Below are 15,770 nucleotides of genomic sequence, written 5' to 3' on the forward strand. Positions count from 1 at the left end.
CTACTTGTTAACTAGTTGTACGAACGCTTGTTTTCTATTGCTGTATTGTTTATTGGATTATTGGATTGTTTATTGGATCTTGTTTAGTCGATACACTTATTTGTTTTAGCTCATGCTCATTTGATTTAGCTATTTTGTCTCATCTGTTTAAGGAAATAGGTAGCTGATATATTGCACTTTTACCTTAGCGCTAGGTATACTCTTGGTTGCTTGTTTTTGCAGAAAATGCACTAAAGACTTCTGGTGATTAGTAGTTTTCGTTCCCTACCTATGTTGAATACACTTATTGTAAGTCGCTTTGGATAAAAGCGTCTGCTAAATGACTGTAATGTAATGTAATGTAATGTAAAAAAAAAAGAGAGGAAATAATATATAATAAATAATCTTTCACTGGTACATTTTTCACAACTTCTCTAAACACATTTTTTTACATATATATGAGACATACATACATATAGATATACATATATATATAGATAGATAGATATATAGATATAGATAACCTTTTTGATTTTAATTTTAACGTGAATAAATAGTTTCTGAGTGTTTCAAAATAATGACACAAAGCTACCAGTAGGTGTCACCAAAAAGACTACTAAAAGTAATGTTACACATTATGACTTTCAATATTCACAAATGATTTACTAAGCAGTTGACAACTGTTAAAGGGACTACACCATGAATTTCAACTTTTTCTTATTTTTTCTGTGTTTTTGGTCTCCCCTACCTCTCTTCTATCCCCAAAAATACCCCAGTTTGAACACTCAGGCTTTCACAGCAAATCTGGGGTTTTCTGTAAATTGGTCTCAAAACAGGCCAAACTGATTTGGTCCCTGACGTGACGTCACGTCAGGGTACAATCCCTCCCGTTTTTCAGTTCCAACCAACAACAAAAAAAAGATTTTTTTGGATTTTTTCTTATTTTTTTCTTTTTACTTTTTCCACACAGAACCAGGAGATAACATCCATACAAACTGGCTCAATAGCGCCCCGTGCCAAACAGGACAATGTGGTATTGCAGGTGAAAGTTCTTTATAAGCCAGAGAGAAGTTAGTTGGAATGAGTATATCTGAGGCTTGATTTAGGCTCAAACCTTTTAAAAAGGTTTGAGGGACATAAAAAATATGATATTAAATATTATTATTTTTTTTTAAATTCATGGTGTAATCCCTTTAACTTCACATACTGTATATAAGGGTCTATGTAAAAATGGACACAATGAGATGGAATGAAACAAAAAAAGATAGTTTTAAGAGTCATTTATTTCTCAGATTCATCAAGGCAGTGGAGTGAAATAGCTTTCCCTGAGAGAAGAAAGACACCTAAACCATAACATCTAGGCAGAGGCAGTGAGATTATCCCCCTTACACAAAGAGAGGGATGACGTACATCTCATGAAAGGCAATTAGTGATGTGTCGTTCATGATCGATTCGTTAAAAATAACTAGTTCATTTGCCGTGAACGTGAACAAGCTCGTTCACTTTCTGAAACTGTTAAGTTCACGCGCGACGTAAAAAAGAACGCTCCCGCAATGGTGTTTTACACACATTATAAAACATACATTAACCACTTTAGCCCTATTTTATACCTAGGCTATTTGAAAATAGCAGATCTACAAGCTCACAACGCGTCGCGACGCGTTGTGAGCTTGTAGATCGGCTATTTTCAAATATGTTAGCACTTTTACATTTGGTTCTTTAAGTATATTTTGATGCCAATACTTTTGTACTTTTACTCGAGTACATTTTGAACACTAGAAAATAGCGCTACTGAGCGGGAGCGTGAACGAATCATTTGAACGAATCATTGCCGTGAACGTGAACGAAATCGTTCGTTCACTGAAATGAACTTTTTTTTCCCACCACTAAAGGCAATGAGTGACAGAGAGAATTGAGATGAAACAGGACCAAGTGCATTGCAATCAAAGCACAAACATATACACTGTATACAGAAAGAGAAGAGAGGCACTCAGATGTCCTTGCAGAGAGCTCAACATCATCCATTTGAAGTGTTGACAGAGATGAGACTAAGCAGCACACACAGATACAGTGATGAGCCCGTGAACAAAATAAATACAATAGGAAAAAAAAAAAAAAAAAAACATTCCTTTGAAGTATCATAAATTGTAGATTGCAGAAGCCCGAATACTTTGGTATATCAAGACAATTGTAGGGAGGACAAAAAAACCAAACAAATCACAAAAAAAAACGAATGTTCATAGCAGCATGAGCTTTCAAAGAGCCCATAAAGGGCTTTATTGAATCTGAAGGCAAATGTGATGGAAAACCATATAAGGGTGATTTATACTTAGTTGCACGGCAATGTTGTGCACCAGAAATAGAAGATCTACAAGCGCTGTGATGCTTTGTGAGCTTGTGGATCAGCTATTTTCAGTGCACTGCACCGGTGCACAACCAAGTATAAATGTCAGGCATTACATACAGTACAGAAGGCCAGAACTCCAGACCCTAATGGACAGTTCTGACATGCTACTGTGCACACATACTGCACTGACTTGCGTTTGTTTGTTAGGTGTTTGTAGAGCTCATGAGATGATACCACTTCAATCAGAATGTTCAGCTGCAGGCAAAACTTGAGACAGGCCAAAATGGTGTAGTGTTTTGTCAACTAAAATGATTTGGCTTACTGCGAGTACCCATGAATCTGAGAAAACAAATAATAGGCAGGAATGTGAATATTCAGAGAAAGCTGCCATGAGACTTGTCTTAAATAAAAGTAATAATAAAAACCATTTGATAAATACATGAGATCTCATTTTCTTCACAACTAGCAACACAATGCTTTTTCCATTCTCTTTTATATTATTTGAACATTCATAACAGCATTTCCTATTGTGGGAATGGGCAACTTAAATTAAAAACAAAAAGCTGCTTATTTAAAACCTCCCTGGTTCACTGATAAAAGAGTGCAAAGAGATGGAGTGACTGGAGTACTGCATTTCTGTGAACCTACAATCTGACATGGTATATATATACAATATAAAACTAGGGAAGGCACAAAAGCTTGAGAGTTTATCAGGACGGGATTTTTTTGATAACAAACCTGTAACAGTATGAACACTTGGGGCTGGTGCAACAGACCTGGATTAAGACTAGTGGAAAAGAACAAATGGCTTCATGAACTGGAATGGCTTTCATTGCAGTTACCCCATGAGTAAATGTGGCATATATTAAGCATCCAAGAGGAGGGTTTAACTCAAACTCATCAGTTTACACAACTAGATTTTTCAGGCTACACAGCCTTCAAATCCAGTCCTATATTGCGCTGATCAGAGCAATGGTCACCGAATTATGGCCAGAAATGGGGGGGGGGGTAGGCAGAGTTTCTGGTCTCTGCGACCACTTCCTGGTAAAATCGGAAGAGAACAGATCCGCTTCCAGGTTGCACCATTGAACTTCCCACCACTCAGAGAATGTGCTGGTGAAGTTTCAAGGCAATCAGACACACCGGAAGTAGTTTTTTATGAAATTGGAAGTCGGTTTATTTTTCAATATGGTAAAAATGTTGGTAACCTACTGGTTTTTATCTCAAACCAGATGCAATGATACAATATAAAATTACAAGTAACACCTCCACAGCGGTGTCTGGTTAAATCTTTGATCAATAGTGGATGTAGTGGATTCCACAGTATTTCAGCAACAACTAAGCCAAAATGTAGCATCTTATTGTTATCTGATTAAAGTTTATCTGTCTTTATCTGTCTTAATCCACCTGTCATCATTGTCAACACCTCAAGGTGTCCATACTATCTCGCTGTGCAGTGCAAAGCTCTTCAAACTCAGTCTAACCAGGCAAAACTTTTTTCCATGTTTTGCAGAAGGCACAATTAACTTTGAGCTGTGATGTAAAGACACGGAAATGGTGATTTCTCAGTTGGGAGAGCCGAGGTATGTCTACAGTATATTTTGTCATTTAGAGTAACATAAAAAACAACCCTATTGTCATAGGAGTAATAAATAGAAGGCTTCCGTCATTTATGACATGACACAATCATACATAACAATGAAATAGACATAATGGTAATTATGTCGACAAGACCTAAAAAATCTCACAGTTCTCCAGTTTCACTTGGAGGAATTGACTGTGAAAGAGTCCCACGATTCAATAGTTCAACCGACTTAAGCAGAGGTTGGTTGGAGTGTATATATCTATCTATGTGCTTGTGTGTGTGTGTGTGTGTGTGTGTGTGTGTGTGTGTGTGTGTGTGTGTGTGTGTGTGTGTGTGTGTGTGTGTGTGTGTGTGTGTGTGTGTGTGTGTGTGTGTGTGTGTGTGTGAGAGCGAGCAATAGCAGTACTGTACGTATCTGGCGTCTTGCAGAGTACCTTTCTTTGGATGAATGATACAGCAGCATTTAGTGCACATCCTCACAGCTCCACTCAGCAAGAGTTCGCAGTAGTATCTTCAGACACAGCACTGTGTAGTCGATGGCAAATATCTGCCAGTACTTTAATAGTACTCAGTAGTACATCCAGAGTTACATCGGTAACATCTTGCCCAAATTCAGTTCTCAGTATAGCAGTGACAAGTCAGTAGTATCTTCTATGCATTCACACAATTTTTTCACCACTTCAGACTGGAGTCGCCGTCTCAGAGAAGTGACTGGAGAAAACATCCGATCCCGCATTCTCAGTCGGTCCTACCGTCAATTATAACGTTTTCTTTTTCTTAAAGTGCTCTGTTCACCATGGCCGTGGCAAAGGTCAAGGTAGACGCGAATGCAGGGTTACCTGGAGTCGGACTGTGTGCGCCGGTTCCACATTCCACGTTTGGAGTGGTAGTGATGAAAGAAGTTCCTCAGGAAGATCCTTTCTACCTCCAAACCCGACTGGAGGAGCCTAGAGCGAGAGAGAGAGTTCTGATCAGCTGCTTTTGATTAGGGCCCGATCATGACATTTTACTTGGCGATTAATTGTCATACAAATAATTGCGATTAACGATTTAAATGTGTTTTTGGCATTGAACATTGGAACTTTCTTTTTTTAAACGCACAAGCTCAACGTATCACAGTGAGCTTGTAGATCTGAAAATGTTTGAAAATGTGTGAATACTTTTCAACATGAAAGTCCATAAACAACAAAGTAGGCATGCACACTGACAAATGAACACTGAGGCTCTTGTAAGTCTTTTACTTACAAAAGTGCAAAAAATGACGTGGTGAAATAAAGTGACACAGAGAGTGGACGTTTTGGTCCTCAGATGATCATCAACACTCAACATGGAAAACACTTGCGATTATCTCAAATAATTGCGATTAGGTAAACATTGTGACAGGCCTAGTTTCGATCCAGCTGTCAATCCACTTCATCATTAGTTGTGGATCACATGTACACCTGCTGCTAACGAAGGGCTGCATCACACCCAGAGCTTTCTGTCCCGTGCCTCCCCTATGTTGTCTCGCTCCCAGCTTTCCTCCTGTCAATGCTCAATCCCCTTTCAAAAACGGACTAATACAGGTAACACCTAATGAACTAATGAACAACTAATGGAATGACAAGCTCAAAACTACATCCGGTGTGCTGCATTCAGATAGACAGGCCTTTACCTGTCCAGTAACTCCCAGTCCTCTCCTCCCCAGCGGTCCGTGAACTCCCTGGTGTTCATGCCTCCGGCGGCGTCCAAATCGGTCTTGTAGAGCCCCAGCAGGCCAAAGCCATTGACCTCCCAGTAACCTGCAACACGGTGGACATGATGCTTTTTTAAGTGTGTGTACTTATGTAGTGCAGTGGTTCTCAAACTTTTCTCAAACTTGTTCCCAAATTAATATGTATTTGGCCACAGTCATCTGAAAATATTTTCTGTCAAGGACCCTCATACAAGATTTGTGTTGTGTTTCAAAAATATTCCAAATGTTTCAAATTTTTTCAAGGTGTTTTGAAAATAGCGGATCTAGTATATAGGGGTTAAAGGGGAATACCACTCATTTTCAACATAGAACTATGTCTTAATACCCCTTAGAGCTGTTGTGTGGAAATAAGAACAAAGTTCCCCCTTCTGTGTTGCCTAGAACTGGAGAATTGATTGTTGGGGTCATGTGATCAGTGATATACGGAAGGTGTACTCTTTGGCCAGCCCTCTAGGCTGCCTCATTCAGTAGAATGGGTAATCTCACTTCCAGCTGAAACAGTGCGACTTGAATATAAAGTTAAGACTTATTAGAGCATTTTCAGCCAATTTATCTCTACTATCTACACATACTATGTCTTGTGAAACGTGATCTATAACCATATGCCATTATAAACTACTACAAGTCTACTACACCAACAGCTCTAAGGTGTATTAAAGACATAGTACAATGCTGAGAATGAGTGGTATTCCCCTTTAAAGTAGTTAAAGTGATTTTGCTGGGGACACCCTGGACACCACTTTGAGAACCACTGATATAGTGAGATGCTGCACGCAAGGCATCAGAAAACTGAAAAACAAGTATTCTCATGGCGTCTGTTAGTACCTCGGGGCTGCCTCGGTGTAGCACCACAGTCCAGTCTCATCACTATGGGGGCAAAGGCCATGCGGCCCTCCACACAGTGTTTCCTGATGGTGTCTATGATAGAGGGAGGAAAATGGATGTGCAGGTCGCACAGAAACACAATGCTGTGGTCTTCCTATGAGACAGAGGGAGAGAGGGAGGGTAGGTAGGGATGAAATGCAATGTATCTCATGTCAGCGCTTGATAAAAGGCGCAGCAGGTTCAATGCCTGTAATGATGTGACACTCACAGTGATGAGGTTGATGCCTGCCTGTAGTCCAGCAGAGCGCTCAAAGTTCCCACTCAGCTTCACGTACTGGTGCCTGGTAGAGCCCCCGCCAAAGAACACACACACACACACACACACACACACACACACACACACACACACACACACACACACACACACACACACACACACACACACACACACACACACACACACACACACACACACAGGCACAAAAGCTCTCTTAGTCATATGGATAGATGATGCAATGATGCATGTAAGCTAAGCTAAACTGATTCAACACAAATCCAACCAATGTACCTAGGGAGCGTGGAGGCTTGCAGAGCTTTCTCCACGTCCATATCTGTGCTGTTGTAGTCGGTGATGATGAGGTTAAAGTTGGAGTCTCCCGTCTCTCTGTACAACGTCTCCATGTCTACGATTAGCTGCTTCACCCAGCGGGCCTGGTTCTTCACTGAGACAGATGGGATAAAAGCATCCTTATGTTAAAGCCTGATGATAAGTCAGTGAAGGCAGACAGACTGACAGACTGAAGAGAAAAGACACAAAAACATCTCTGAATCTTAACAGAGATACAGACTGGGTAGTTCAGTGACTGAGTGAGGACAAAGGTTGAACCGAGTGCTTACTTTGTATTCTTTTCCCTCTCTCCTCAGTTCCTTTAGCACCCCATCTTTATTGCGATTTGCTCAGTAATGGATATAAACTGTAATAAATAATGGACGACTGGACGTAGTGCACGTAGTGGGTGATGTCACCCATTGGTTTGTGGAGACCTGTTTTGAGGTCTTAGAGTTTGGCAAATTGACCATCGCCATCTTGGATTTGACCATAGTCCTCATGGACGTTTGCAGACGGAAGTGACCATATTTGGATGAGAGGGTGGGGTTGGGGATATGCATTGCTACGCATATCTCATTATTGCCATGGTAGTGACTTGTCAATCACAACGTAGCCACACCCTAAAGCATACACTGCTTTATTGTCTATTTTACTCTAAATGGGATAATTTACTAAATGATCATGCTATATTGAAGAAGACTTGAAACTAATGATTGAGAACATCAACCCACAAGGAAAATGTTTACTGAGGTAATAAATCAAGTAAGAAATAGGGTCATTTTCTATACAATCAGACAATCATTTTACAATGAATGAAGTCCCTCCCTGCTGGCCATTAGACAGCATACATACAGGTTTAAGTAACTTCCGCATTGGCTTAATTTTTGAGACCGGAAGGTCTTGCTTGGTAATGGCAATGAACAAGGGTAACCTAGAGGTGTGTATAGTTGAGCCTTGAAACGTCAAACGTAAATGTCAAATTAAATCATTATCTTCAACTATTAAACTTCATGCAGGTAAGTAAAATGGCTTGAGACAAGTTTTCAAATGCAATCATCCTTCTCATTCTTCTTCTGAATAGTTCAGAAGTTATGTAGCCTAAAAAAATTGTGAAAAACAACAAAATAAAAAGCTTGCATGTGCAGGATAATATTAAATAAATATTCAAAAGCGTGTTCTTTTTATATAATAGTAGTGTTTTCTTTGTTTTATTGAGTGTTTTCCCATTGTTAATTGTAATAATGCAAATCGGCTCAAAATGTTTTCGTTCTATGTTTTTGACTTGTATACCTGCTTTCTATCTACACATTAGCCACTGAAATGGCAAAACATCCCCTTTGGTGTGTGCACAAGTGTGTGTAGTACCTGGCACTATGAAATGCACAGTAGCAAGAGAGTTCCAATGAAGGCCCACCGGGTTACAGAGTAGAGTTTCGGGGACGGAGCGCTTAAGCATGAACTCCCTGGCGCGCTGCCTTTTGCGGCGAATCAGAACATAGATGTAGCGTGACAGACGGAGCAGCTGGCCATTCAGGTCCTTCAGCTCCAGCTCCAGGAGGTACCGGTTGCCCTGGACCGCATCGGCTCTCTTCTCCACATTAATGACCCGAACAAGAGAGAACCGCCTGGAAGGAGAGGAACACAATTGGCTCTCGGTTGCGAATTCTACAAGTCCATAGAAAAGACATGCTGCCCACAAATAATAATGGCCTAAATGATGTTTCATAAAGAAATATTTAATTTGCAGTGACGGAAAAAAGCATGTACCCGTGGTGCTTGAGGTTGAGTTTCTCCATGAAGGCATTGACAAGGGATTGAGCTTCACTGGAGGAAAGTATGAGGTTGCCTGAGACATTGCAACGGAGGTCTATCCAATCGGATCGCAGCGACTGAAGGTCCAGGTGGTTGACCTGGAAGGTCTGCCTCCAGTTGACCGTGGGGTCAAACACTGGAGGGGGTGAAATCTCGTAGATCATCTCCTCCTCTTCGCCTCCCTCAGTCTCTCTCCCTGCGTCCCACAACGAGTCTTTCTCGTCCTCCCTGCCATTCTCTTTTCTCGCTTCTCCCTTCCTGTCCGACTCCTGCTCCTCTCCTCCGCCGTCCAGCCATTCTCTGGCCACAACTCTGTCCTTGGTAGTCATTCTAGCTTTGTGGATGGTACTGTCCCTCTCCAGCGGTAAAGGCACATTCAGCTTCATCTCCAGCTCCCTGAGGTCCATCTGGTTCACTTCCTCCTGCTGGTTCAGCTGCAGTTTCGGTGGAGAGGTGGAGTTCCTGGTGACCGCCGGCCGGAGTTCCACAGTACGGTTCACGTAACTCCGTCGCTGGTCGACTGTGGCCTTGTCGGGGAAAGAATCATTCCGGTCTTGCACTCGGGATTGCACGTATTTCGGCCTCTGCACTTGGTCGTCTTCACTTCCTTGCACAGGCTTCTGGGTGTGACTCCATTCAGAGTGCACCCGGGGCTGCTGTGACGGGTCCGTGGGGCTTTCCTTTGCCCTGGCCTGCCCTCCCACTTCTGGTCTGGGTCGCCCCTTCTTCACCGGTAGCCCTGAGTTTCTCTGTTTTGGTCTGGCCTCTGTCACTGCTTGCCTGACCTTCCGCCTCTTGACCGGTCTACGTGCTACCGGTTGTTTGACCTGTACCGTTGGCAACACCCGCTTCTCTAGGGCCAGGTCTCTCTCATTGTGTTCCCGGAGCCTGTTGGGTACTGAGGTTACCACTGCGGACGCCTTTGTTTCTAGTCGGAGATCTGAGACATCTCCTCTCTTCAGGCTTATGCCTCGTCCCTTCTTCCTCTTGTATGCACGTGGATGTGTATCAGAAGTGTTCTTGAGTGCACCTCCGGCTCCCCGTTTGTTTAAAGAGAAGAGCTTGCGCCTGCGTTTCTGGATATAGTCGTCATAGTCGTCGCCGTAGTCACGCAGAATGCCATCGTCCAACTTCGACCGTGGTTTGGCTGCGTCACCACGCACTTCCCCCTCTTCCTCTTCTTCCAGCATGTCATTGTGCTGGAAACCAAAATCTAAATTTCAAGCGAGATAGAGGGAGAGGAAGGGAGGGAGGAAGTGTGTGAGGGAGAGGGAGAGAGAGAGAGAGAGAGAGAGAGAGCAAGAGAGAGAGAGAGAGAGAGAGTTTGCACCACATTCAAAACTGTAGACATTTCTATGTCATGTCTACATGAAATGTAGAAATGATGTAATCATTTTCTATTAACCAAAGAATAACCAAAATGTTGGTTAATATTTCTGCACTTGAGACAATTTAATGAACCTTCTAAAACTATGGAAGTATGGACTATGGAAGTATGGACTATGGAAGAGAAGCCTATACTGTATGTGCTGGCTGTGTGTGCTGCCTACCCATAACTCTGTCCTCTCTCTCCAGATTTTCTTGGTGGTCCAGTCTTATGTATCTAGAGAATCCATACCTAAAGAAAGAGTAAACTGGTATTTTTGACTTTGCAAAAATTAAATACAACACATTGGAGCAGTTCTACATGCCTGGGGTTAGAAAATATATATATCACTATAAAGCAAATCAATAACGGCATACTTTTCAATTATAAGTTACTCATAAGTGAACATAAGCTAGATAATTCTTGTAAGGATATCTTAAGTGCATCTTTTAAGAGAAATCTTAACTAAACCAGCCTTTTGCACAGCAGAACCTCTGTACATGTGATCAAGCAGCACCCTCTATTGGCCATACTGGGAATAACTGCACACAGTGCACAGCCATCTTTGCCCTTACTATGTACAGTATTGTATATCAGCGCTCTCAACTGGTTCCCAGCCAGGACTCAAATTTCATTTTGACTACAAAAACAGGAACCAACATATTAAATCACACATTCCTCTTCCCCAGAATATGAACCACCCCTTGAGTCACAAACCATGGCTAATAAACATTGACTGTGCTCTCTCAAACATACAAGTGTTTATCATAATAACTCTTACGACATTTTTACCCTTGCACGAACCCCCCCCCCCCCCCGAGGAATCACCTCTCCAGGTAGTAAGGGCTCTCATGGTAGAAGCAGCTATTCTCCGTCTCCATGTGCGTGAGTCGGGTGTAGTCATTTGGGTAAATGTAGGACATGTGGACCTGGGTAAAAAAACAAAGAAAAACAACACACTATAATACATAATTGATACATGACACTATTAGATAGTGTAAAGTGCTGAGCCCCTAAGTGGCCGTGTAATACGAGCTGGGTGTTCTGCTCACAAGGATTAGCCCGTGACAACAAAAGGGAACAAAGGCCCTGGATGTAAACATTCAGGGTTTGATTGATTGATTGAACAGGTAAAAGACAGGCAGCAGGGTGTGGTATTCTCATAAGGTTATTGAAACCAGCTTCAATTTACTGTATTCAAAGATTCATATGGGTTACGTACGTTTAGAAATGTAAGGCTTATGTTTAGGGTTAGGGCGAGCGGTTAAGGTTAGGATTACTTTTGTCCCAGGAAGTTAAGGGCAGGGGGGAAAGTTGAACAGTGATTTATGAAGGAGTACTTACGAACTGCAATCCCTGGTACCGCATAAGAGGGAAGCCTTTGATGATGTAACTGGGTTTGTAGGAGCAGTCAGGCAACACGCCTTGTAGGTACTTGTTTTTGATGAAGGGAACTGCACACACGACAAAACACAAACAGAGAAGAGATGAGTGCATGCGTTTAAGGGAGCATAACAAGTTGCAAGTGGTATGCTTTAACCACAAAGTGTTTGTCTGTGTGTATACCGCTCTCGGTTTATTTTCTCTTCCTGTCTTTCTGTCTGTCACTCTCTCGACTGGCTCTCTTGTGGTGAGCAACTGACAACAACTTTGGCTTTTGTCCTGGGTCAAAAATGCACTGCTCAGGGCCGGCCCTAGGATTTTCGTGGCCCTAAGCAAGATTTTTTTTGGTGCCCCCCAAACACCCCCATTATAAAATCATTGTCATTTTTTATTGCATACTAAAATAATAATGCTAGTTGTTGGATAGGAGATACATGACATAATTACAATATGAAAGTAAAAAAGCCCCCCTAGTGGTTGTGGCCCTAAGCGACCGCTTATATTGCTTATAGCAGCGGCCGGCCCTGGCACTGCTACTGTGGTACTGTACCAGTTCAGTTCAGTTTTTTTTAAATATAGTGCAACATCACCCCAAGGGCTCTCAAAGAAAACCTAATCACATTTGACTGAATTGGTTCCTAAACTTTGTCTTTGTATGCCTAAACTCACTGCCGGCCAATCTGTCACTGTAAAGCGTGGTAGTTGTAGTAGCAGAGCAACACATTAGAATCGGGCTTTACCGTGGTAGAAGGTATCCCGAGGGTCATCCTTCAGCATGTCAGCCTCGACGCCGAGCGGCCCGCCCAGAGTAGACGTGTGACTGGCAGCTGTCTGAGGTATGTGAGCCACGTCGCTCATCAGCAAGACAGTCTCGTCTGTGGGAAGAAGCCACAGGGTTATCATGAGAGGCCCAAGTGACTTGGCACAGACTGAGCCACGAAACCAACCATTGGTATGCCTCTGGTACTGAAACATTGGCAATAGTAAAGGCTGATACCCGACTTCGGATACTTCAGAACTTTACAAGTATACGCCTCCTCCAGAATAGCAGTAACTGTATCTCCAGTTATACATTCACGTATAACAATAAATGCTACAAATCGCTCGAAAGTTCAAGTGATCTGATTACTTATAGCAGGTATCAACACTCCAGATTTCAAGGGAGATACATATGGGTGACCTGATTTCGATTAACAGGAATGAACGCTCTAGATTTCCAGGAAACACATGGATGATCACATTTCAAATAGGAACACTTGTGGGTGTGTCAGAATGGAAAACACTATATTTCTCACACATTTTGTGGTTAATATGGGTAAACCACTTTGGCTAATCATGTTGTGACAATGCAACATTGAATACTGTAGTAATAACTGATGTAAGGAAATCAAAATATGTTGACATACTGGGCTCAGTTGAAACCAGCACAACCTTGAACCTTGCATGTGTGTGTACTTACTAGTGTAGAGAGAGATGTGCTTGGATTCAATAACCATGAACCTCAGACCATCATGTTTGAGATGCCACTGTTTAAGAACAAATACAGGGGTTACACTTGTACACTCTCACAGTTAAATTAACATTTTACAGTGCAAAAGTAATTGCACGATGAGGGGAAGCAAGGAATATGACACAGTTGGCTTAAATACTCACAGCTACTGCCACGTGGTCTGTCCCTCTGTCGTTCTGCTTGTGGACCACTTCAAAGAAGTACCTCTTCTGGGCAGACAGCCTGTTAGATGGGACAACATGGTTATGGTGGGCAATATTAGTTTGAGTTAATATGAGCTCTGTAAATAACAGACATGTTTTATTATAACATGGCCACTGAAAATACTCATTTGGCTGGCAGGTGTCTGTTAAAGGAAACTTGCTTATTTTCAATCAATTACACACCCCATGAAGCCTTAAATTTTTTGTTTTTGTCGCCAAAGCCAATAATTTGATGACCAGCGGAGTCTCTGGTACTGTAGGAGACTCAATTGAGTAGGAGACTCAATTGAGTTTCCTACTGAGTCTCCTACTTACCAGCCACCCCGTCATCAAAGTATTGGCTCAGTAATGCAAAAAAAAAAAAGAAAACATGAATTCAAGGCTTCATGTGGTGCGTAATTGATAGAAAATAAGTTGTTTTGGGTGAATTACTCCTTTAATGTCGGATATCAGGATACCTTAAACATGGTCCCAGATCCCAGTCAACAGTTTAATCACTGTTCTAAACCAATGCTCATGCTATATTAAACTGCATGTCACCATAGCAAACTGTAGCAGTTGTTAATTGGACTAAGAAGTGGTTGCCACGACAACACATCTTTTGTTTGCTGCTTTCTCAATTGTTAAAGTAAAAGCCCTGCTAGTCAGATCGGTCGGTCAGTCCATCCATCCAACACAAACAGATGACTGGATTGCCATGCAATTTGTGCAACTTCTTGCTCCCCAGAGGATGAAGGCTACTAGTTTTACTTTCCCCTTGGCCTTTCCGCTAGCGCCACCCTTGGCTCAAACGTTTCATTTGCACACAAGATATGAGTGACACCCATTAACTTTCCTCTATTTCCACCCACAACTTTTCACAAAAGATATCTCATAATCTAATAGATAGATTGCAGGATGAACCCTACTGGTTTTGGTGACCACATGGCCTTTCCTCTAGCGCCAGATTAAGACTTTTCAAGGGTGTTTTATAGTTCAATAATAATTAACTTTAATTTCATAACGGAAGCCAATGGGGCTCAGATCAGACTGAATCCTTGCCGAAATATGGAGTCATATACGTCGTAGATACATACATAGATACATACATAAATATGTCATAGACGATAGGGTGGCCACATGAAGTCTGAGATCCGCATAGGAGCCACAACGTTCCCACGTGAATCTCGAGATCCAAATCTAACAATTCTATGTATTACTGTGTGTGTGTGTGTGTGTGTGTGTGTGTGTGTGTGTGTGTGTGTGTGTGTGTGTGTGTGTGTGTGTGTGTGTGTGTGTGTGTGTGTGTGTGTGTGTGTGTGTGTGTGTGTGTGTGTGTGTGTGTGTGAATTCTCTTGTACATGCAAATACAATTCTTATTCTAAGCCTGTTTAAACCAGTTGACACATGGTTGGCAGACAGAAGGCGTAGGCACAAAGGTTTGCTTCTGCTGCACTCAACGGGCCTACGCTCAACTTTACGACTATTGACAATCACATGCCAGTGGCTGTGATTGTAGAGGGACGTTTTTTTTCCCTCTCTTCTCCCAACACTTTCTCACCAGAGCATAGAAAACATTAAAGGGGTAGTTCACCCCAAAAACGACTTATATAAATGTATAAATACATCTCAGTGTAATCACTGGGAGGCCTACTACTGTCCTGCTTGTAAGTGGTCGTTTTAAATATAGTTATGCTCTTGATAAGATTGGCCTCCTATTTACTTCAATTCATTAAACAAAACAAAGCAAAACAAATCTCCATGAATTCAAGACTTCATGGGGTGAGCATCGCATCTTTGGCTATCCTAACATACCACTGATATCTGCCAGTATGCAAATCAACAAATATCCACAACAAACACCATTTTAATTGCTTGGATATTACACTGCTCTCTGCACAGGGCCATGATTTTATTAATACAACGGTCGGTCATCCCACTTATTTAACTCTACTTGTTAAAATGACAACTCTGGGTTTTGCAATAACATTCATTAGAATCCTCTCCCTATTTTATGATTCCAAACACTCCTCTCCTGTACCTCCTCAACGCTTCAATGCCCCCCCCCCCTTCATAATCTATCTGAGATAGACATCTATCATGTCTATCTCAATAAAGACACAGAAACAAACAATAAAGCACGCACATCCACTCACTAAAAACCAGGTGCTGGGCTGAGGTCAGAATCCACAAAGAAGAATAAAGTCCGCACACTGGGTCATGCTCCAAAGCTTAACATTTATTTTGGTTCCTTTTTACACCATTGGACGTGACGTTTCGAGCCGGCTCGAAACTTCACGTCCAATGGTGTAAAAAGGAACCTAAATCTTTTTTTAAGCTTTGGAGCATGACCCAGTGTGCAGACTTTATTATTCTTTGTTGTATCTCAATAAAGACAACATACCGTCGGGAATGGCCAAGCTCCTTTTTGAGAAA

At 41.9% G+C, this 15,770-nt stretch overlaps 1 protein-coding gene across 1 annotated transcript in view; it reads right to left on the reverse strand.

Annotated features, from left to right (window-relative positions):
- Positions 1–1,244: 1,244 nt before the first annotated feature.
- Positions 1,245–15,770, reverse strand: part of b4galnt3b (beta-1,4-N-acetyl-galactosaminyl transferase 3b) — a 24,948-nt gene continuing 10,422 nt past the window's right edge. Inside the window, exons 8-20 of the mRNA XM_080438705.1 lie at positions 13,296–13,374; positions 13,102–13,168; positions 12,383–12,517; positions 11,604–11,713; positions 11,088–11,188; positions 10,444–10,511; positions 8,849–10,106; positions 8,447–8,706; positions 7,040–7,193; positions 6,740–6,812; positions 6,472–6,625; positions 5,566–5,692; positions 1,245–4,858 (exon numbers count right to left, since the gene is read on the reverse strand). Coding sequence (XP_080294831.1) covers positions 4,747–4,858; positions 5,566–5,692; positions 6,472–6,625; positions 6,740–6,812; positions 7,040–7,193; positions 8,447–8,706; positions 8,849–10,106; positions 10,444–10,511; positions 11,088–11,188; positions 11,604–11,713; positions 12,383–12,517; positions 13,102–13,168; positions 13,296–13,374 — 2,698 coding nt within the window. The 3' untranslated portion in view covers positions 1,245–4,746. The remainder of the gene's footprint in view (positions 4,859–5,565; positions 5,693–6,471; positions 6,626–6,739; positions 6,813–7,039; positions 7,194–8,446; positions 8,707–8,848; positions 10,107–10,443; positions 10,512–11,087; positions 11,189–11,603; positions 11,714–12,382; positions 12,518–13,101; positions 13,169–13,295; positions 13,375–15,770) is intronic.

This window comes from Gymnoscopelus braueri, assembly GCF_963280865.1.
Source record: "Gymnoscopelus braueri genome assembly, chromosome: 9".
In the NCBI taxonomy this organism is placed as follows: domain Eukaryota; kingdom Metazoa; phylum Chordata; class Actinopteri; order Myctophiformes; family Myctophidae; genus Gymnoscopelus; species Gymnoscopelus braueri.